The 23,606-nt window shown below is 56.2% G+C and overlaps 1 protein-coding gene across 1 annotated transcript in view; it reads right to left on the reverse strand.

The window, feature by feature from the left end:
• Positions 1–13,084, reverse strand: part of LOC140407753 (SPEG neighbor protein-like) — a 56,481-nt gene extending 43,397 nt beyond the window's left edge. The window contains exons 1-2 of the mRNA XM_072495042.1: positions 12,949–13,084; positions 1,857–1,978 (exon numbers count right to left, since the gene is read on the reverse strand). Coding sequence (XP_072351143.1) covers positions 1,857–1,978 — 122 coding nt within the window. The 5' untranslated portion in view covers positions 12,949–13,084. The remainder of the gene's footprint in view (positions 1–1,856; positions 1,979–12,948) is intronic.
• Positions 13,085–23,606: the final 10,522 nt, after the last annotated feature.

Consider the following 23,606-nt stretch of genomic DNA (forward strand, 5'->3'; position numbering starts at 1 on the left):
CTCTGACCCCGCCCTCTGACCCTGCTCTCTGACCCCACTCTCTGACCCCACTCTCTGACCCCACTCTCTGACCCCATTCTCTGACCGCACTCTCTGACCCCGCTCTCTGACCCCACGCTCTGACCCCACTCTCTGACCCCACTCTCTGACCCCACCCTCTGACCCCACCATCTGACCCCATCCTCTGACCCCACCCTCTGACCCCACTCTCTGACCCCACTCTCTGACCCCATTCTATGACCGCACTCTCTGACCCCACACTCTGACCCCACTCTCTGACCCCACCCTCTGACCCCCACTCTCTGACCCCGCTCTCGGACCCCATTCTCTGACCGTACTCTCTGACCTTGCTCTCTGACCCCACCCTCTGACCCCACCCTCTGTCCCCACCCTGTGACCCCACTCTCTGACCCCACTCTCTGACCCTGCTCTCTGACCCCGCTCTCTGACCCCACACTCTGACCCCACCCTCTGACCCCCACTCTCTGACCCCATTTTCTGGCCGCACGCTCTGACCCCGCCCTCTGACCCCACCCTCTGACCCCACACTCTGACCCCACTCTCTGACCCCACTCTCTGACCTCCACTCTCTGACCCCGCTCTCTAACCCCACCCTATGATCCCACTCTCGGACCATGCTCTCTAACCCCACCCTCTGACCCCCACTCTCTGACCCCACTCTCTGACCCCGCTCTCTGACCCCGCCCTCTGACCCTGCTCTCTGACCCCGCTCTCTGACCCCACTCTCTGTTCCCACTCTCTGACCCCACTCTCTGACCCCACTCTTTGACCCCATTCTCTGACCGCACACTCTGACCCCGCTCTCTGACCCCACCATCTGACCCCACCCTCTGACCCCACTCTCTGACCCCAACCTCTGACCCCACACTCTGACCCCACTCTCTGACCCCATTCTCTGACCGCACTCTCTGACCCCGCTCTCTGACCCCACCCTCTGACCCCACCCTCTGACCCCACCCTCTGACCCTACTCTCTGACCCCACTCTCTGACCCCGCCCTCTGACCCCACCCTCTGACACCACACTCTGACCCCACTCTCTGACCCCACCCTCTGATCCCCACTCTCTGACCCCGCTCTTGGACCCCATTCTCTGACCGTACTCTCTGACCCCGCTCTCTGACTCCACCCTATGACCACACTCTCGGACCCTGCTCTCTGACCCCACTCTCTGACCCCGCTCTCTGACCCCACCCTCTGACCCCACCCTCTGACCCCACCCTGTGACCCCACTCTCTGACCCCACTCTCTGACCCTACTCTCTGACCCTGCTCTCTGACCCTACCCTCTGACCCCCACTCTCTGACCCCATTTTCTGGCCGCACGCTCTGACCCCGCCCTCTGACCCCACTCTCTGACCCCACCCTCTGACCCCCACTCTCTGACCCCGCTCTCGGACCCCATTCTCTGACCATACTCTCTGACTCCACTCTCTGACCCCGCACTCTGACCCCACCCTCTGACCCCCACTCTCAAACCCCATTCTCTGGCCACACACTCTGACCCCGCCCTCGGACCCCACCCTCTGACCCCACTCTCTGACCCCATTTTCTGGCCGCACGCTCCTGACCCCTCCCTCGGACCCCACCCTCTGACCCCACACTCTGACCCCACTCTCTGACCCCACCCTCAGACCCCCACTCTCTGACCCCGCTTTCTAACCCCACCCTCTGACCCCACCCTCTGACCCCACTCTCTGACCTCATTCTCTGTCCTTGTTCCCTGACCCCGACCTCTGACCTCACTCTCTGTCCTTGTTCCGTGACCCTGCACTCTGACCTCACTGTGTGCTGAGTGGCCAGGCCGGTGGCCATAGCGATGGCGCCTCTTCGCGTACCTGTGACCTCGATATGAAGCTTGGATTTTAATGGCAGCATCTTGTACTTTTGGATCGTTGATGTCAATGGTGCAGCTGGCGGGGGGGGCGGCCGGTTTCTTCGGAGCCGCGGTCTTCGACATCTGTCAACAACAACAACCCACCCGGGGGCAGTGAGAGGGAATTCACATTGACCCAGACATTGGGGAGAGGCAGCCCCCTCCCACCCCACTGCCAGCCCCCCCGAAACCCCCCGCCCCACTGCCAGCCCCCCCGAAACCCCCACCCCACTGCCAGCCCCCCCGAAACCCCCCGCCCCACTGCCAGCCCCCCCAAACCCCTACCCCACTGCCAGCCCCCCGAAACCCCCCGCCCCACTGCCAGCCCCCCCAAACCCCCACCCCACTGCCAGCCCCCCGAAACCCCCACCCCACTGCCAGCCCCACGAAGCCCCCACCCCACTGCCAGCCCCCCAAACCCCCACCCCACTGCCAGCCCACCCGAAACCCCCACCCCACTGCCAGCCCCCCGAAACCCCCACCCCACTGCCAGCCCCCCCAAACCCCCACCCCACTGCCAGCCCCCCAAACCCCCACCCCACTGCCAGCCCCCCGAAACCCCCACCCCACTGCCAGCCCCCCCAAACCCCCCCACCCCACTGCCAGCCCCCCGAATCCACCACCCCACTGCCAGCCCCCGAAAGCCCCCGCCCCACTGCCAGCCCCCCGAAACCCCCACCGCACTGCCAGCCCCCGAAACCCCCACCCCACTGCCAGCCCCGCCCCGAAACCCCCACCCCACTGCCAGCCCCCTGAAACCCCCACCCCACTGCCAGCCCCCCAAACCCTCACCCCACTGCCAGCCCCCCGAAACCCCCACCCCACTGCCAGCCCCGCCCCGAAACCCCCACCCCACTGCCAGCCCCCCAAACCCTCACCCCACTGCAGCCCCCCGAAACCCCCCGCCCCACTGCCAGCCCCCGAAACCCCGACCCCACTGCCAGCCCCCCCGAAACCCCCACCCCACTACCAGCCCCCTGAAACCCCCACCCCACTGCCAGCCCCCCAAACCCCCACCCCACTACCAGCCCCCCAAAACCCCCACCCCACTGCCAGCCCCCTGAAACCCCCACCCCACTGCAGCCCCCCCGAAACCCCCACCCCACTGCCAGCCCCCTGAAACCCCCACCCCACTGCCAGCCCCCCCGAAACCCCCACCCCACTGCCAGCCCCCTGAAACCCCCACCCCACTGCCAGCCCCCCAAACCCTCACCCCACTGCCAGCCCCCGCGAAACCCCCACCCCACTGCCAGCCCCCCAAACCCCCACCCCACTGCCAGCCCCCCGAAATCCCCCCACCCCACTGCCAGCCCCCTGAAACCCCCACCCCACTGCAGCCCCCCCGAAACCCCCACCCCACTGCCAGCCCCCCCGAAACCCCCACCCCACTGCCAGCCCCCAGAAGCCCCCACCCCACTGCCAGCCCCCCAAACCCCCACCCAACTGCCAGCCCCCCGAAATCCCCCCACCCCACTGCCAGCCCCCCGAAACCCCCACCCCACTGCCAGCCCCCCAAAACCCCCACCCCACTGCCAGCCCCCCCGAAATCCCCCCACCCCACTGCCAGCCCCCCGAAACCCCCACCCCACTGCCAGCCCCCCAAAACCCCCACCCCACTGCCAGCCCCCCGAAACCCCCACCCCACTGCCAGCCCCCCGAAACCCCCACCCCACTGCCAGCCCCCCGAAACCCCCACCCCACTGCCAGCCCCCCAAAACCCCCACCCCACTGCCAGCCCCCCCAAACCCTCACCCCACTGCCAGCCCCCGCGAAACCCCCACCCCACTGCCAGCCCCCTGAAACCCCCACCCCACTGCCAGCCCCCCAAACCCCCACCCCACTGCCAGCCCCCCCAAACCCCCACCCCACTGCCAGCCCCCCCAAACCCCCACCCCACTGCCAGCCCCCCGAAACCCCCACCCCACTGCCAGCCCCCTGAAACCCCCACCCAACTGCCAGCCCCCCGAAACCTCCACCCCACTGCCAGCCCCCCCAAAACCCCCGCCCCACTGCCAGCCCCTCCCGAAGCCCCCTGCCCCACTGCCAGCCCCCCAATGCCCCCTGCCCCACTGCCAGCCCCCCAAAACCCCCACCCCACTGCCAGCCCCCCCAAAACCCCCGCCCCACTGCCAGCCCCTCCCGAAGCCCCCTGCCCCACTGCCAGCCCCCCAAAACCCCCACCCCACTGCCAGCCCCCAGAAACCCCCACCCCACTGCCAGCCCCCCAAACACCTACCCCACTGCCAGCCCCCCGAAACCCCCCACCCCACTGCCAGCCCCCCAAAACCCCCACCCCACTGCCAGCCCCCCCGAAACCCCCACCCCACTGCCAGCCCCCCGAAACTCCCCGCCCCACTGCCAGCCCCCAGAAACCCCCACCCCACTGCCAGCCCCCAGAAACCCCCCCACCCCACTGCCAGCCCCCTGAAACCCCCACCCCACTGCCAGCCCCCAGAAACCCCCCCACCCCACTGCCAGCCCCCCGAATCCCCCACCCCACTGCCAGCCCCCAGAAACCCCCACCCCACTGCCAGCCCCCCGAAACTCCCCGCCCCACTGCCAGCCCCCCCCCGAAACTCCCCGCCCCACTGCCAGCCCCCCGAAGCCCCCACCCCACTGCCAGCCCCCCGAAGCCCCCACCCCACTGCCAGCCCCCCGAAGCCCCCACCCCACTGCCAGCCCCCCGAAGCCCCCACCCCACTGCCAGCCCCCTGAAACCCCCACCCCACTGCCAGCCCCCTGAAACCCCCACCCCACTGCCAGCCCCCTGAAACCCCCACCCCACTGCCAGCCCCGCCCCGAAACCCCCACCCCACTGCCAGCCCCCCAAACACCTACCCCACTGCCAGCCCCCAAAAACCCCCACCCCACTGCCAGCCCCCCAAACCCCCACCCCACTGTCAGCCCCCCAAACCCCCACCCCACTGCCAGCCCCCTGAAACCCCCACCCCACTGCCAGCCCCCCCTGAAACCCCCACCCCACTGCCAGCCCCCCGAAACCCCCACCCCACTGCCAGCCCCCAAAAACCCCCACCCCACTGCCAGCCCCCCAAACCCCCACCCCACTGCCAGCCCCCCCGAAACCCCCACCCCACTGCCAGCCCCCCAAACCCTCACCCCCCCGCCCGGCTGGCCCCCTTCATGTCATAAAATCATTGAATTCCGACAGTCCAGAGGGTGGCCTTTTGGCCCATCAAGGTTATACCAACCCTCTGAAAGAGTACCCTCCCGAGGCCCACTCCCCCGCCCTATCCCCGTAACCCCACTTAACCTTTGGATGCCAAGGGGCAATTTAGCATGGCCAACCCACCTGACCCGCACATCTTTGGACTGTGGGAGGAAACCCGGAGGAAACCCACGCAGACGCGGGGAGGACAAACGCAGCCAGTCACACGAGGCTGGTTTGAAGACCACACCACCGAAGACCTCATTGGCAAGAAGAGGGAAGATCTGCATGGCTGGCAAAATGATATCATCAGCTCGGCAAAGAGGAGAACTCATCAATTAGCCAAGGTGGGGATACAACAAAGAACGAGAGAAATTAAGAGGTAATGGTGGACTGGGAAAGCGAAGGATCTGAGTGTGACACTCTGGGGCTTCTTCGGTGCCAGCAAGGCAACATATGGACCCAACACCCTCAGCTTCAAACTGAGCAAGGATGGAACCCCCTTGAGAGACAAATAAATCATCTTCCTTCTGCTGGAGAGGGAACACTTTAGGAAACTCCGAAACCATGACACAATCGTGGGTGGGGTCAGTGAGGAAACCCCAACACCCCCGTCAGAGATAATCCTTGACTCCCACTAAGCGTGGATGAAGTCGAAGCTGCCATTAAAGGCGTGAAGAATGGAAAGGCCGCTGGAAGGGACGGGATTCCTGCGGAGATTTTCAAACGTGGAGGAGAAGAGATCGCCCGGTATCTCCATCAACTGCTCCTGAAAATCTGGGACAGAGAAAAAATCCCTGCCAACCTCAAGAATACCACCATCTTCAAGAAAGGGGACAAAGCGGATTGTGGGAACTATCGAGGAATCTCCTTACTCTTCATCGCCGGGAAGATCACCGCCCGAATCCTCGCTATTCACCTTCTCCCGGTCTCTGAAAAATCCTTACAGAAAGCCAGCTTGACATCTGACCAAACGATGGAAATGTGGACATGGGCGGGATTCTCCGACCCCCCCCGCCGGGTCGGAGAATCGCCGGGGGCTGGCGTGAATCCCGCCCCCTGCTGGTTGCCGAATTCTCCGGCACCGGATATTCGGCGGGGGTGGGAATCGCGCCGCGCCGGTTGGCGGGCACCCCTCCCCCGGCGATTCTCCGGCCGTGATGGGCTGATGTCCCGCAGCTGGAATGCCTGTCCCGCCGGCGTAGATTAAACCACCTACCTTACCGGCGGGACAAGGCGGCATGGGTGAGCTCCGAGTTCCTGGGGGGGGGGGAGGCGCGGGGCGATCTGGCCCCGGGGGGTGCCCCCACGGTGGCCTGGCCCGTGATCTGGGCCCACCGATCCGCGGGCGGGCCTGAGCCGTGGGGGCACTCTTTTCCTTCTGCCTTCGCCACGGTCTCCACCATGGCGGAGGCGGAAGAGACCCCTTCCACTGCGCATGCGCGGGGATGCCGTGAGCGGCCGCTGACGCTCCCGCGCAAGCGCCGCCCGGCAAAGTCAGTTTTGCGCCAGCTGGCGGGGCACCAAAGGCCTTTCCCGCCAGCTGGCGGGGTGGAAATCAGTCCGGCGCGGGCCTAGCCCCTCAAGGTGAGGGCTCGGCCCCTCAAGATGCGGAGGATTCCACACCTTTGGGGCGGCGCGATGCCGGACTGATTCACACCGTTTTTGGCGCCGGTCGGCGGACATCGCGCCGATTGCGGAGAATCCCGCCCATGATGCGTGGCAACTTCAAGGTAAATCCTGGGAACAACATCAACCACTCGATATGGCCTTAATCGATTTGAGCAAGACTTCTGACTGAGTCAAACAGGAAGCACTATGGAAAACCTTGTATAAGGCCGGGTGTCCAGAGAAATTCATCCACAGCCTCCGACTCCTCCACGACAAGATCTCAGCGACTGACCTCACCAACAAGAACCTTCGAGCTCCAGGAAGGCTTCCGAACAAGAGGACAAAGGGAGTGCTTCAAAGGCACCCTGAAGACTTACCTCAAGAAGTGCAACATAGACGTCAATGCCAGGTAGACCTTTGCTCAGAAGAGATCCACTTGGAGGGACCTCCTGATTGAAGGGACACAATTCTTCGAGAGCACCCAATGGCAAGAGGAGGCCCGGAAAAGGAGCCTGGGAGAGGAATACCAGGAGTCCAATGAGCGATCCCACCTCCCGGAAAGACCTGCCGAGTGTGCGGTTGAAGATGTGGCTTTTGGATCAGGTTCACCAGCCACGCAAGGACTCACAGAACCAGTGACCAGTAACACAGAGTTTGATATATGGACAGTCATACTCGAGTAATTACCAGCAGAGATAGTACAAAGGGCTCAATGGCCTACAGTTCCAAGTTTGAAGTTTGTCAATTTGATTCTTTGCCTCCTGCATGTGGCCCCTCCCCTGACACCTGCCCCACCCACCCCAGGATTCACTATGTCCCCCACTCCTCCCGCACCGAGATTCAGCCCCTTCCTCGCCCCACGATGCCCCAGTCCCCCCACCCCACCCCACCCCATCATTCAGCCTCTCCCATCCCCACGATTCAGTCTCCCCACCCCTCCCCCACCTCGCATTTCCCCAATTCCCCCCCACCCATCACCACCCCACGATTCAACCCCCCCCCCCCCCACCCCACGTTTCACCCCCTCCCCTGCCCCGCGATTCATCCCCCCTCCCTTGCCTCCCCCAATGTGCAGACACCCCCAATGATCTGACAGCTCTCTGATCTCCGGGAGATCAGTAGCATTGAGCAGATTGGGCAGAAATGGCAGTGACATTAGATACAGGCCAAGCTAAGGGAGAGGGTAGAGCTGCCGAGGGGGAGTGGGTTCAGGTATCTGCAGGTTAGGGACTTTGCTCGAAAGGTCTGGAAGGGGTTCCCTAGATTACCGGGATACACTCTGCTGGGGCGACTGCTGCTTCCGGATGTGGAAGGGGAGGGAAGAATTGGGGATATATATAAGTGGCTGGGGGAGCAGGGAGGCGAGCGGGTGGTGAAGATCAAGGAGAAATGGGAAGCGGAGTTGGGAATGGAGATCAATTGGGGAGTATGGAGTGAGGCACTGCGAAGGGTAAATGGGACCTCCTCTTGTGCAAGGATGAGCCTGATACAGTTTAAGGTGGTGCACAGGGTGCATATGACTCGGGCGAGAATGAGTGGGTTCTTTCAGGGGGTAGCAGGTGAGTGTGGGAGGTGTGGGCGGGGGCCAGTGAATCACGCACACATGTTTTGGGGTTGTGAAAAATTGGGAAGATTCTGGGCGGGAGTGTTCGCGGTCTTAGCCAGGACAGTGGAGGAGGGAGTGGACCCGGACCCTTTGGTGGCTATATTCGGGGTTTCAGAGAAGCTGGAGCTCATGGAGGGGAGGAAGGCCGATGTCGTGGCCTTCGCCTCTCTGATTGCACGGCGACGAATTTTGCTGGAGTGGCGGTCGGCATCGCCACCGGGGGTAGCGGCTTGGTTGGGTGACCTGTACGACCTCCTGCGGTTAGAGAAGATAAAGTGTGAGTTAAGGGGCTCAGCAGGGGAGTTTGAGAAAAGGTGGGGGATGTTTGTGACCGTGTTTGAGGAGCTGTTCGTCGCAGGGGGGGGGGGGGGGGGGGGGGGGTGAAAAAGGGAAAATAAATCTGTACAGGCTGCATAGTTGATTGTTGGAGAGTATGTTTCCCGGGGTGAATATTTGCTGTAACCTGTTTTGATACATGTTTGTAATAAAATACATTAAAAAAAAGACATAGGAGGCCATTCGACCCGTCTAGCCTGCTCTATCATTCAGTTACATGCTGGCTGAATTGTACATTAACCCCATCATTCCGGCCTGTTCTCGGTGTCCCTTAATGCCCTTAAAATACAAAAATCTATTAATCTCTGTTTTGAAATTTTCAATTGCCCCCCCCCCCCCCCGACCCAGCCTCAATATCTTTGTTGGTGGGAGAAAATTCCGGATTTCCACTCCGCTAAGAAACATCACCCCTAAGCTGCCTGATTCTAATTTTGAAGTCCTGCCCCCTTGTTCTAGAAACCGCCGCATTAGAGATAATCATTTCTCTCTGTCGACACTAATGATACGTTTAACAATCCTGATTGGCTCCCTGCTCGGTCGCCTAAACTCAGGGTTAAGAAAGCAACTTCATCGCAACTCAGAATTCAACCTATTGGGAGCCACAGGTGCACAATCTCTGCAAAAGGAGAAGGTTCTAGCACTGACGATTAGAACAGAACGAGAGAGGATTCCACATCGGAATTCTGCAGCGGGATTCTCAGAAATCGGCGCGTTGGCCCGACGCCGGCGTCAACAGCCCCCAAAAGTGGGCAATTCTCCGCACTGCCGGGGGCTCGAAGGACGGCGGAGGGGTTGGCTCCGTGCCAGCCGGCGCCGAAGGGACTGCGCGAGTCCGTGCATGCGCGGAACTGCCAGCGTGTTCTGGTGCATGCGCGGAACTGCCAGCGTGTTCTGGTGCATGCGCGGAACTGCCAGCGTGTTCTGGTGCATGCGCGGAACTGCCAGCGTGTTCTGGTGCATGCGCGGAACTGCCAGCGTGTTCTGGTGCATGCGCGGAACTGCCAGCGTGTTCTGGTGCATGCGCGGAACTGCCAGCGTGTTCTGGTGCATGCGCGGAACTGCCAGCGTGTTCTGGTGCATGCGCGGAACTGCCAGCGTGTTCTGGTGCATGCGCGGAACTGCCAGCGTGTTCTGGTGCATGCGCGGAACTGCCAGCGTGTTCTGGTGCATGCGCGGAACTGCCAGCGTGTTCTGGTGCATACGCGGAACTGCCAGCGTGTTCTGGTGCATGCGCGGAACTGCCAGCGTGTTCTGGTGCATGCGCGGAACTGCCAGCGTGTTCTGGTGCATGCGCGGAACTGCCAGCGTGTTCTGGTGCATGCGCGGAGCTACCAGCGTGTTCTGGTGCATGCGCGGAACTGCCAGCGTGTTCTGGTGCATGCGCAGGGGGGTGTCTTCTCCGCCCTGGCCATGGTGGAGCCCGACAGGGGCCGACGCGGAAGGAAGGAGGGCCCCCACGGCACTGTAACACTTTAGACAAATGAGGGGACTGTCATTTCCTAATTCCTGTCAGGTTTAGAGACGTTCGGACAAAACAGGCACCATCGGGAAACGGGAATCAATGTTCAAACCGTTGCTGGCAGCTATTGGCCATTCCTCAGTTGCCCCATTCACCTTCCAAATGCCCACTTAGGTCTCTCCAGGGGGCAGTTACAACTCAACTTGTCGGTCTAGGACTGAGAGCATCGGAACATAAGAAACATTAGCAGCTATTGGCCACTCGGCCCCTCGAGCATTCTATGCCCTTCAGTAACACTTGAGACGATCTTTGACTTCAATTCCACATTCTCGGACTATTCCTGCATCCCGAGCTCCCTTAGCGCCCAACAATCTATCAACACCTGCCTTGAACACACTCAAACGCGAAGCATCCATTGATCTCTGGGGTAGGGAACGCTTTAAGATCCACAAACCTTTGAAGGATGGAATCCCTCCTGTGCCCTAGCTTAAATGGGCGAGCCATTCTTTTTAAACTGTACCACCTCAATTTAGATTCCCCCAGGCGAGGAAGCATCCTCTCAACATTTACTCAGTCAGCCCCCTCCGAATCATATCTATTTCAATAAGAACGCCTCTCAGTCTCCTGAACTCCAATGAGTACAGACCCAACCTGCTTAACCTTCCCTCAGAGGGCAAACCCCTTCATCCAAGAAATCAGCTCAGCGAAGCCTCTCCGAACTGCCTCCAAGGCAAGTATGTCCCTCCCTCGGTAAGGAGACTGGAGCTATTCACAGTATTCTCGGTGTGGACTCACCAATGCCCTGTACAGTTTTAGAAACACTTCCGTTTTATAGTCCACCCCATTTTGCAATAAAGGACAACATTCCATTTACCTTCCTCATCACTCGCTGTACCTGCATGTTGACCTTTTGTGACTGATGTACAAGGACACCGGGTCCCTCTGTACGGCAGCACTGTGCAGTATATCTCCATTCGAATAATATTCTGCTTCTCTATCCCTCCTCCCAAAGTAAAAAGTCTGACAACACCAGGTTAAAGTCCAACAGGTTTGTTTGGAATCACTAGCTTTCGGAGCGCTGCTCCTTCACCTGGTGTTGTAAGACTTCTTCCTGTGCCCACCCCAGTCCAACGCCGGCATCTCCTCACCAAGTGGGCAACCTCACATTTACCCAACTCCAACTGCCAATTCTTTCCTCACTCACCGAACCTGTCTTATCCCCTTGCAGATGCTTTGCATCCTCCTCGCAGCTTGCTTTACGACCGATCTGTGTGCCATCAGCAAACCTGGCTGCAATGCGCCCTGTTGCCTCATCCAGCATCATTGATATAGATTGTAATCAGTTGAGGCCTCTGCACCGATCCCCGTACTCCATGAGTTACGGTTTGCCACCCTGAAAATGACCCATTTATCCCAACTCTCAGTTTCCAGTTCGTTAACCAATTCTCCACCCATGCAAATACATCAATCCCAATATCATAAACTCTTATCTTATCTAGTAGCCTTTCACATGGCACCTTATCAAATACCTTTTGGAAACCCAAATTCTTTACATCTACTAGTTCTCCTTTATCCATCCTGTTTATTGCATCATCAATGAACTCTAATAAATTTATAAGACATGCCTTCCCTTTCACAAAACCATGCTGACTCTACCCGATTGTATTATCATTTTCTCAATGTCCTGCTCCTTAATAATGGATCCTCGCATTTTTGCGATATTGACTAACTGGCCCATAGGTTTCCTGCTTTCTGCCTCCCTCCTTTCTTACAATCGCAGTTTCCCAATGCACTGGGACCTTTCCAGGATTTAGGGAATCTGGTCCAGGAGACTTTGGAACCTTTCGTCACATTAGCATTCACAGCACGGTGGCGCAGTGGTTAGCAATTTCCCAATGCACTGCGACCTCACGGCGCCGAGGTCCCAGGTTCGATCCCGGCCCCGGGTCACTGTCCGTGTGGAGTTTGCACATTCTCCCCGTGTTTGCGTGGGTTTCGCCCCCACAACCCAAAGATGTGCAGGGTAGGTGGATTGGCCACACTAAATTGCTCCTTAATTGGAAAAGAAAATGATTGGGTACTCTAAATTTATTTTACAAAATAGTCACATTTGCATCCCAATTACTATTTCTCTGGCGATCCTGCTTGTTTTAAGTTCCTCCCTTCCTTTTGTCTCTTGATTCTCTACGATTCCTGGCATGTTTTTTGTGTCGCTGTCCACCACAATATCACAGCCACATTCTCCAGGGAGGAACTGATAGTATCAGGAAGCAATCAGAGAAAGATAACATCGCAATTCTTCGAACCATCGAATCCCTGCAATGCAGAAGGAGGCCATTCGGCCCATCAAGTCTGCACTGACCCTCTGAAAGAGCACCCTACCTAGGCCCACTCCCCTGCCCTATCCCCACAACCCCAGCTAACCTGTACATCCTTGGACACTGAGGGGTAATTTATCACGGCCAATCCACCTAACCTGCACATCTTTGGACTGTGGGAGGAAACCAGAGCACCCGGAGGAAACCCACGCACACACGGGGAGAACGTGCAGACTCCGCACAGACAGTGACCCAAGCCGGGAATCGAACCCGGGTCCCTGGCGCTGTGAAGCAGCAGTGCTAACCACTGCGCCACCGTGCCACCCAACAGCAATATTTAAGGCAAGAAAACCCACTCGGGGTAACTCTTTGAAGGAAAGGGGTAACCAATTAACCTGTGCGACTTCCCACTCATTGCCAAGTTACTGGTCAGCAGGGCTGTGGAGACTAACTTGTCCCAGGCCTCATTAACCCGCCTCTCCCCGCTCCCATGCCTCGCTGTGGGGCTGGGGGTTCGAATTCGGGAGGTGTGAAGAGAATTTCCACTTTGTCACTTACCCTGGTGGAGCACTGAATCGGGCAGCCCCTTCCTTCCGAGTACTTATTATCAAAGGGAAGAAAGAAAACCCTGAATTTAATTGTTGTAAAGCACCTGCGAGTCCAGCAGCCGGTTGTGAAAGGGAGAGGCCACCTTATAAATGTGTGTGGGGGCAGGGGGAGGGGGTAGGGGGTGGAGAGGGAGGCGGCAAAGGGGCCGATCTGGAGTCCGACAGCCCTCCCATCTCTTCATTCTTTCAGACCTTCTTAGGAGCAGGTCTCCGTGCACCTTCAGTGGACAGAATGGGAATTCCCCACTGAGTGACAATTGGAGCCATCTCATCCCCTTATATAGTGTTTAGTCCGGGGTCTCAGGAGGGAAGCTAGGTCTAAATGTGGGATATGTGCTGCATAATCAAATGCCTTAAGTGCTCAATTAATACTGAGAGAAACTTAAAATGTCCCCAGTGACACTGCAACAGGTGGTCAATATCCGCAAGGCCTCGTAATTGGCTTGGTGTTACACTTCGAGACGCTGCCTGCTGCCTCAAGCCATCTTGAGAGAGAGCCTGATCTGTCTTTCTCTGTCTTCACCCAGGAAGGAGGGAGCTGAGAGGGATGCTGGGGGGGGGAGGCTGGGTGTTATAGCTGCGCAGGACGCACTCTGATAGCTTCCCCCACCCCCCCCTCCGCTGCCCATTCCTCACCTTCTCCCAATCCCTCCAGCCTGACCCCCCTCCGCTGCCCATTCCTCACCTTCCCCCAATCCCTCCAGCCTGACCCCCCTCCGCTGCCCATTCCTCACCTTCTCCCAATCCCTCCAGCCTGACCCCCCTCCCAGGGAGTGCGATCCAGACGCTCACCACCCTCTGGGGAAAAAGGTTTTTCCTTAAATACCCCCTAAACCTCCCACCCCTCACTTTGAACTTGTGTCCCCTCGTAACTGACCTCTCAACTAAGGGAACAGCTGTTCCCTACCCACCCTGTCCACGCCCCTCATAATCTTGTCCACCTCGATCAGGTCGCCCCCTCAGTCTTCTCGGCTCCAGAGAAAACAACCCAAACCTATCCAACCTCTCTTTATAACTTTAAAAAATATATATATTTATTAAAGTTTTTTAACACAATTTTTCTCTCTTACAAGCAATAACCCCCCCCCCCACCCCCCCGTAACAAAAAAAAAAAAACGGGAAATCGCGCAGAGCAAGATATATACATGGCAAAATGGTATATTTGCACAGCTTTGTACACTGGCCCTCACCCGTACGTGCCAGTTTCCCCAACCCTTCATGTTATCTCTTGCTCATCCACCCTCCCAGGCAGTCCCCCCTTTCCCCCCCCCCTCCCAGGACGTCCCCTCCACCCCCCCCCCCCCCCCGGGTTGCTGCTGCTGCTGACCGACCTTCCTCTAACGCTCCGCGAGATAGTCTAGGAACGGTTGCCACCGCCTGTAGAACCCCTGCGCAGACCCTCTCAAGGCAAACACTCTCCAGCTTTATGAACCCAGCCATATCGTTTATCCAGGCCTCCAGGCTGGGGGGGCTTCGCCTCCTTCCACATTAGCAAGATCCTTCGCCGGGCTACTAGGGACGCAAAGGCCAGAATGCCGGCCTCTTTCACCTCCTGCACTCCCGGTTCGTCCACTACTCCAAATATTGCTAGCCCCCAGCTTGGCTTGACCCGGACTTTCACCACCTGAGATATTGCTCCCGCCACTCCCCTCCAGAACCCCTCCAGTGCCGGGCATGGCCAAAACATATGGACATGGTTCGCCGGGCTCCCTGAACACCTTCCACATCTGTCCTCTACCCCAAAGAACCTACTCAACCTAGCCCCCGTCAAGTGCGCTCTATGGACCACCTTAAATTGTATCAGGCTGAGCCTGGCACACGAGGAGGAGGAATTGACCCTACCCGGGGCATCGGCCCACAGACCTTCCTCGATCTCCTCCCCCCACTCCTCCTCCCATTTACCCTTCAGCTCCTCTACCAGTGCTTCCCCCTCTTCTTTCAACTCCTGGTGTATTGCCGAAACCTTGCCCTCCCTGACCCATACACCTGAGATCACCCTATCTTGAACTTCTTGTGCCGGGAGCAACGGGAATTCCCTCACCTGTCGCCTCACAAAAGCCTGCATATATCTAAAGGCATTTCCCGGGGGTAACTCAAACTTCTCCTCCAGCGCCCCTAGGCTCGCAAACGTCCCGTCGATGAACAGGTCCCCCATTCTTCCAATCCCCGCCCGATGCCAGCTCTGGAACCCCCCGTCCATCTTCCCCGGGACAAACCGGTGGTTACCCCTGATCGGGGACCACACCGATGCTCCCATTGCACCCCGGTGCCGTCTCCACTGGCCCCAGATCCTTAGCGCTGCCGCCACCACTGGGCTCGTGGTATACTTTGTCGGCGAGAGCGGCAGCGGTGCCGTCACCAACGCCCCCAGGCCCGTTCCTTTGCAGGACGCCATCTCCATCCTCTTCCATGCCGCCCCCTCTCCCTCCATAACCCACTTGCGGATCATCGCCACATTTGCTGCCCAGTAGTAGCTCCCCAGGTTTGGCAGCGCCAACCCTCCTCGGTCCCTACTGCGTTCCAGGAACCCTCTCCTTACTCTCGGGGTCTTATTCGCCCACACAAACCCCATAATACTCCTGCCTACTCTCTTAGTAAAGGCCTTCATGATCACGATGGGAAGGCACTGAAACACAAACAGAAACCTCGGAAGGACCACCATTTTGACCGACTGCACTCTACCCGCCAGCGAGAGCGGTAACATGTCCCATCTTTTGAAATCCTCCTCCATTTGCTCCACCAACCTCGTCAGATTCAGTTTATGTAGGGTCCCCCAACTCCTGGCTATCTGGATCCCCAGATACCGAAAGCTCCCCTCCGCCCTCCTCAGCGGTAGGTCCCCTATCCCTCTTTCTTGGTCCCCCGCCTGTAATACAAAGAGCTCACTCTTCCCTACATTGAGCTTATAGCCCGAAAACTCCCCAAACTCCCTTAGAGTCTGCATGACCTCCACCATCCCCTCCATTGGATCCGCCACGTACAGCAACAGGTCATCCGCATATAGCGACACCCGATGCTCTTCTCCCCCTCGGACCACCCCCCTCCATTTATTAGACTCCCTCAAAGACATGGGCAAGGGTTCGATCGCCAATGCGTACAACAGGGGGGACAGGGGGCACCCCTGCCTCGTCCCTCAGTACAGTCGAAAGTACTCCGACCTCCGCCGGTTCGTCACTACACTCGCCACCGGGGCTCTGTAAAGGAGCTTAACCCAATTGATAAACCCTACCCCGAACCCAAACCTGCGCAGCACCTCCCAGAGGTACTCCCACTCTACTCGGTCAAAGGCCTTCTCCGCGTCCATAGCTGCCACTATCTCCGCCTCTCCCTCCTCCGATGGCATCATTATCACGTTTAAGAGCCGTCGCACATTGGTGTTTAGTTGCCTGCCCTTTACAAATCCCGTCTGGTCCTCATGTATCGCCCCCGGGACACAGTCCTCAATCCTCGTGGCCAGCACTTTTGCCAATAGCTTAGCTTCCACATTCAGGAGCCTCTCTTTATAACTGAAATGTTCCACCCCAGGCAACATCCTGGTGAATCGCCTCTGCACCCCCTCCAGTGCAATCACACCCTTCCTAAAATGTGACGACCAGAACTGCACACAGTGCTCCAGCTGTGGCCTCACCAAAGTTCGATACAACTCCAACATGACCTCCTTGCTAATCTATGCCTCGACTGATAAAAGCGAGTGTCCCCAATGCCTTTTTCACCCCCCTATTAACCTGCCCATCTTCCTTCAGCGATCTATGGCCAAACACACCAATCATGGGCAATTAGGGATGGGCAATAAATGCTGGCACAGTCTGCGACATCCGCTTCCCATGAACGGATAAAAACATACAACAAAAAATCTCGCACATCCAGCTGCCAGAGACCGAGCTCACACCAGGGCGGGATTCTCCGCAATCGGCACGATGTCCGCCGACCGGCGCGAATCAGTCCGGCATCGCGCCGCCCCAAAGGTACGGAATTCTCCGCATCTTGAGGGGCCGAGCCCTCACCTTGAGGGGCTAGGCCCGCGCCGGACTGATTTCCGGCCCGCCAGCTGCGCAGAAATGAATTCGCCGGGCGACGCATGCGCGGAATCGCAGTGGAGGGAGTCTCTTCCGCCTCCGCCATAGTGAAGACCATGGCGAAGGCGGAAGGAGAACAGTGCTCCCACGGCACAGGCCTCCCCGCGGATCGGTGGGCCCCGATCGCGGGCCAGGCCACGGTGGGGGCACCCCCCGGGGCCAGATCGCCCCCCCCCCCCCCCCAGGACCCCGGAGCCCGCCCGCGCCGCCTCGTCCCGCCGTTCAAAAGTGGTTTAATCCACGCCGGCGGGAGAGGGTTGATAGCGGCGGGACTTCGGCCCATCGCGGACCGGAGAAACGCCGGGGGTTGGCTCGCCGACCGGCGCGATTCCCGCCCCCGCCGAATCTCCGGTGGCGGAGAATTCGGGACACGGCAGGGGCGGGATTCACGCCGGCCCCCGGCGATTCTCCGACCTGGTGGGGGGGTCGGAGAATCGCGCCCCAGGTTCTGTTCCCCAATCACCCCTCTGCTCGATTTCCCCACATTGACTCTGGTTGTACAAAGCTTTGATTTTCAAATTCCCATCCTTGGGCTGAATTCTCCCCTTTGCGATGCCGGAAACGCGAATCGGGATCAGACGGAAAATCGCACACCTGCGAAGAATGGAGGGTCGCGCCCGGCTCTGATTCCGACACCGTGCTCCAGCCCCTCGCTGAAATCCGGGAACGGGGGGGGCCGGGCTGGGGGCGGTAACGGGGAACGACTTGGCACCTCGTCCATGGACTTGGGGTGTCCCCCTCAGCATCGGGGTAGCCTGGCTCAGACCACCAGTGCTGCAGTCTGCCTATTAAACGCACCCCATTGGTGCTACTGACGGGTTCCTGGCTGCTCTCACTGCTGAGTGCTGCCTGTGTCCTTTACATGCTCAGAAGGCCTTTGGAGCCCACCCAGGCCGATCCGGACACCCTCCTACCCCAGCTGTATGATCTAGAGCCTAGCTCAGTCAGGGGCCCACCAGGTGTTGGCCTCAGAACCGCTGCCCCATTGCAGAGGAAGCCGGGGAGCCCGTGGAGATGGAGATATGAGGTGTGAGATGATTCATTTTGGAAGGAAGACAGAGTACTGGGCTAATGGTAAGATTCTTGGCAGTGTGGATGAGCAGAGAGATCTCGGTGTCCATGTACATAGATCCCTGAAAGTTGCCACTCAGGTTGAGAGGGTTGTTAAGAAGGCGTACGGTGTGTTAGCTTTTATTGGTAGAGGGATTGAGTTTCGGAGCCATGAGGTCATGTTGCAGCTGTACAAAACTCTGGTGCAGCCGCATTTGGAGTATTGCGTACAGTTCTGGTCACCGCATTATAGGAAGGATGTGGAAGCATTGGAAAGGGTGCAGAGGAGATTTACCAGAATGTTGCCTGGTATGGAGGGAAGATCTTATGAGGAAAGGCTGAGGGACTTGAGGCTGTTTTCGTTAGAGAGAAGAAGGTTAAGAGGTGACTTAATTGAGGCATACAAGATGATCAGAGGATTGGATAGGGTGGACAGTGAGAGCCTTTTTCCTTGGATGGTGATGTCTAGCATGAGGGGACATAGCTTTAAATTGAGGGGAGATAGATATAGGACAGATGTCAGAGGTAGGTTCTTTACTCCGAGAGCAGTAAGGGCGTGGAATGCCCTGCCTGCAACAGTAGTGGACTCGCCAACACTAAGGACATTCAAATGGTCATTGGATAGACATATGGACGATAAGGGAATAGTGTAGATGGGCTTTAGAGTGGTTTCACAGGTCAGTGCAACATCGACTGCGCTGTAATGTTCTATGTTCTATGTTCTATGCCGGCCCTGGACTGGGGTGAGAAGTCTCACAACACCAGGTTAAAGTCCAACAGGTTTGTTTCGAATCACTAGCTTTCGGAGCGCTGCTCTTTCCTCAGGTGAATGAAGAGGTGGGTTCCAGAAACATATATATCGACAAAGTCAAAGATGCAAGACGATACTTTGAATGCGAATCTTTGCAGGTAGGTCGACTTGAGTGGGTTTGTGATCTGTAGCCCTTTCGGGTCCTTGTCTGCTTTCTTGCACTTTTGTAGAAACTTAATGTCAGCTACGATTCCATCCCATGATAATACCCTCAGATCCCACTTGCAATACTACTTCTCTCACACCAACATTAGAACCCAGGAAATAGGGGCTGCAGGGGGCCATTCGGCCCCTCGAATCTGCTCCACCATTCAATACGGTCATGGTTGATCCTCTATATCAACTCCATCTTCCTGCACTATCGCATATCCCTTAATTCCCTTAGTATCCAGAAATCTACCAACCTCAGCAAGGTGGCACAGAGGTTAGCACTTTGGCCTCACAGCGCCCGGGGACCCGGATTTGATTCCGGCCTCGGGTGACTGTCTGGGTGGAGTTTGCATTTCATCCCCGTGTCTGCGTGGGTTTCCTCTGGGTGCTCCGGTTTCCTCCCACAGTCGGAAGATGTGCAGGTTAGGTGGACTCAACGACTGACCCGAGTGAATAAATACCCCCCCCCCCCCCCCACACCAGGGGTGAGGTAATAACCTTGATGCAAGTTCCATTAGAATTTTACACGTTTCAATCCCTGATGTCCATTCCTGGTACACTGCTCCACCTCCAAATACTGTCCCGCATATCCCCCCCCCACCCCCCCACCCCGCCAACTCCTCCACCCCCCGAACACACACCTGCCCCCACGATGGCTCCCTTTCACCGGGCTAGCGTCACCGACCCGACTATTTTGATGATCGTGTGTGCAATGAAACCTGCAGAGTTTTATTTTCCCAAACTCCGGAGCCACCCTGTTATGGAAATGTCAGCTGCTGATCTTGGCATGTGGGGAGGAACCTGGGAATGAGGAGAATCCAGGTTGCTGAGCTGTGAAGGATTGAGTCCCAGAGGAGGGAGGGAGGGAGGGAGGGAAGGGTTGCTGTCCCTGGATATTGTAGCCGGCAGAGATAGGATGAGACCTGGCATGTGTGAAACGCTTTGAAGAAGTGTTGGGAGGTCAAAGATGGCAGAGACACACAGGAGGCAGGATAGAAACCGGGGCCAATGACAGGGGCTAGTACAAAACAAAGAACTTGCATTTCTAATAATAATAATAATCTTTATTCTCACAAGTAGGCTTACATTAACGCTGCAATGAAGTTACTGTGAAAGCCCCTAGTCGCCACATTCCGGCACCTGTTCGGGTACACAGAGGGAGAATTCAGAATGTCCAATTCACCTAAACGGCCCGTCTTTGGACTGTGGGAGGAACCCGGAGGAAACCCACGCAGACGCGGGGAGAACGTGCAGACTCCGCACAGGCAGCGACCCAAGCCGGGAATCGAACCCGGGACGCTGGAGCTGTGAAGCAGCAGTGCTAACCGCTGTGCCCTAACATTTCCAGAGCACCTTTCACAACCCAAACGGGGGGGGGCGCCAAACTCTCAGCAGCCAATTGTAACACAGGAGGCAAGTTTCCACAAGCAGTAATACAATAATCACAGAAACCCAACTCGGAATCTTCTGCCTATTCTCGCTGGCACGATCGTCTCTTCTCACCGACGCTGATCCCCCGCCATGGGGCTGCATGGAAAGGTGTTGCCTTTTTCACCTACTGTAAATATGGCAGTCAATGAGGCTGCCCTCCTTCCTTTAGATATCAATATTCTATTGCTCAGAGTCGCCAGGTATCAATGATACCACCACAAGGTTCAACCGGATATCGATCAAAGAGCCAAACACCAGTTAGTTAGTTCAAGATCAAGGGTACTTTATTTACACACACAATGAATCATGCAACATAAACACTACTAGTTAAACTACACCTATCAACTATGACAACCTGTACTTAACTTCAGGCACCCAGCTTAGGTCAGAGGAACAGTGGCCGTTGTTCGGATCTGGGTCTATCGGGTCTGCAGAAGTAACCGCTGCTCAGCTGGGCTCACCCGTCTGGTAGCGAGTGTTGAACTTGAACTTGCTTCTGGTGGTGCTGCGATTGGAGGTAGACGTTGCCGGAGCGCCAGGTCCAAGAGAGGCCGAACACATGGGGGTCTCTCTCTTTATCCTTGGGGGTTTTCGCGCTCTTTTGGGCGGTCCTTCAGTTTGAACCCCACTGTGGAAGGGAAGTTAACGAGTTACCAATTTAGAAGCATGCTGGGAAGATTGACTATATTTTAACACTGCTTTTGAGCGAAAATAAGTAGGTCAAGTAATGTAAGCTAAATACTGCTCAGTATGTTGTACTCGGCCTGATTATGATAATACGTTGTTCTTCCGAAGGACAACAAAATGTGTACTCTAATTGTTTTTAAACCAAGGGCAAAACATTCATATTTCCTCTTGCGCATGTTCCCAAGCTTTATCTCTTCAAAGTTGTTTATTTCACACTGTAAATATAATGGTTTTCGACTGTATAACTCAGAGTGCAGTGCCTTGGCTTTGCAGCTGAAACACTCTCTCTCCGCAAATATATTTGTGTAAATAAATTTCCTCAAATCGCACCTCGAGGAATTTGTCTTTGTTATGATTTCCACGACAAATTGGCGTAGTCGTTGCAGTTTTCCTAATTTAACGGGACGTGAAACCTGAAACGATTCTCTAAGCAGGACTCTCTCAGCTGAAAGGGAGAGAGCCACAGCGCAACCCCATCTGAAAGGGGGGTCTGCGGCTCGGCAGCCTTAATTACTGGCCAGTGAGTCATGCTAGGAGAGTTATCTTAATTAATAAATTAATGATAGCTGCATGGGAAGAAAAAGGTGCCTTAGAGACTAAAATAAAACAAGAGACTTCGAGATTCATGAAAGGATAAACGCCGGTGTGCGCTCCCTGTAGTATTTGTAAATGATTTCCGCTGTCGTTGTTATATGTATGTTCTAAAGTATTTTGCAGAAGGAACGATGAGCAATGAACTCGACGCCCCCTCACAGGTCGTTCCAAAGCCTCGGTAAAGACATTCGGAGTGAGAAAGAAGGTGAACTCCTTAAAGAGGACAGATTAGGGAGTCAAAATGCATAAGAAAATGAAAAGAAACAATCGTAAAGCAACGGAATGAGGTAGGAAAACCTATATGTCCGGCATAGAAATCTAATGAAGCTGACCCCCTCCCGAAAAAAAAACAGGGGAGTAAAAGTAAATAGAAGATTAAGGTAAAAGCGTAACAGATGAGTTCCTGTAGAGAAAAGGGAATTCAGATTTTCTGTAGCAGTGAGATAAGGCTAACAGTTAACTGTGATATTTGTGAGCTGTGAGAATCTGTGTGTTTTGTTTAACCAATTAATTTTAGTCAAAGCATGAAGTGCTAAGTGGGTTGTATTTTTTACCGTCTGTCATTGTGAATCAGTGATTATAATTTTAGTGATTTGTGTTGAGATTTCTCTAATGAACGGGAACATTGGAAATTACGATCAGTTTAAAAGAAAGAAAGTGCCTTTAAGAATAAAAGTAATTGAATATGAATAAGTTTTTAGATTACGTGAAAAGATGTAAATGTCATCATTCCTAGTTCTGCAGGAACCATTAACCATTTCAGCAGACAGTTGATCTTTTCTGAATTGACAAGAAAAAATATACGTCTCTAAGAATAGCTAATGCCTATAAAATCAATCATTGGAAATTGACTTAAATGTGTGCTATTTATAGCCTCCTCCCAGGGGATGTTTTGCTGCTTCTAAAATACTCTTATGGTGCATCTTGGCTTTGAAGAATGGGATCCCACCCGGCATAAATGGGGGCTGGGTTCCCAATAATGATAATCATTTGAACGAAGGAAATGAGTCCCTCGAACACTGGTCAGCAAATAGAGGGAAAGAGGCTTTCATGCAAGGGGACAAGAAGCATTTAACCCCCAGGAAGGATGTACCGCAACGAGCGACACCTGACCTTAACATAGAACATAGAACATAGAACGATACAGCGCAGTACAGGCCCTTCGGCCCACCATGTTGCACCAAAACAAAAGCCATCTAACCTACACTATGCCATTATCATCCATATGTTTATCCAATAAACTTTTAAATGCCCTCAATGTTGGCGAGTTCACTACTGTAGCAGGTAGGGCATTCCAGGGCCTCACTACTCTTTGCGTAAAGAACCTACCTCTGACCTCCGTCCTATATCTATTACCCCTCAGTTTAAAGTTATGTCCCCTCGTGCCAGCCATTTCCATCCGCGGGAGAAGGCTCTCACTGTCCACCCTATCCAACCCCCTGATCATTTTGTATGCCTCTATTAAGTCTCCTCTTAACCTTCTTCTCTCCAACGAAAACAACCTCAAGTCCATCAGCCTTTCCTCATAAGATTTTCCCTCCATACCAGGCAACATCCTGGTAAATCTCCTCTGCACCCGCTCCAAAGCCTCCACGTCCTTCCTATAATGCGGTGACCAGAACTGTACGCAATACTCCAAATGCGGCCGTACCAGAGTTCTGTACAGCTGCAACATTACCTCATGACTCCGGAACTCAATCCCTCTACCAATAAAGGCCAACACTCCATAGGCCTTCTTCACAACCCTATCAACCTGGGTGGCAACTTTCAGGGATCTATGTACATGGACACCTAGATCCCTCTGCTCAT

This window comes from Scyliorhinus torazame, chromosome 2 (assembly GCF_047496885.1).
Source record: "Scyliorhinus torazame isolate Kashiwa2021f chromosome 2, sScyTor2.1, whole genome shotgun sequence".
Classification (NCBI taxonomy): Eukaryota; Metazoa; Chordata; class Chondrichthyes; order Carcharhiniformes; family Scyliorhinidae; genus Scyliorhinus; species Scyliorhinus torazame.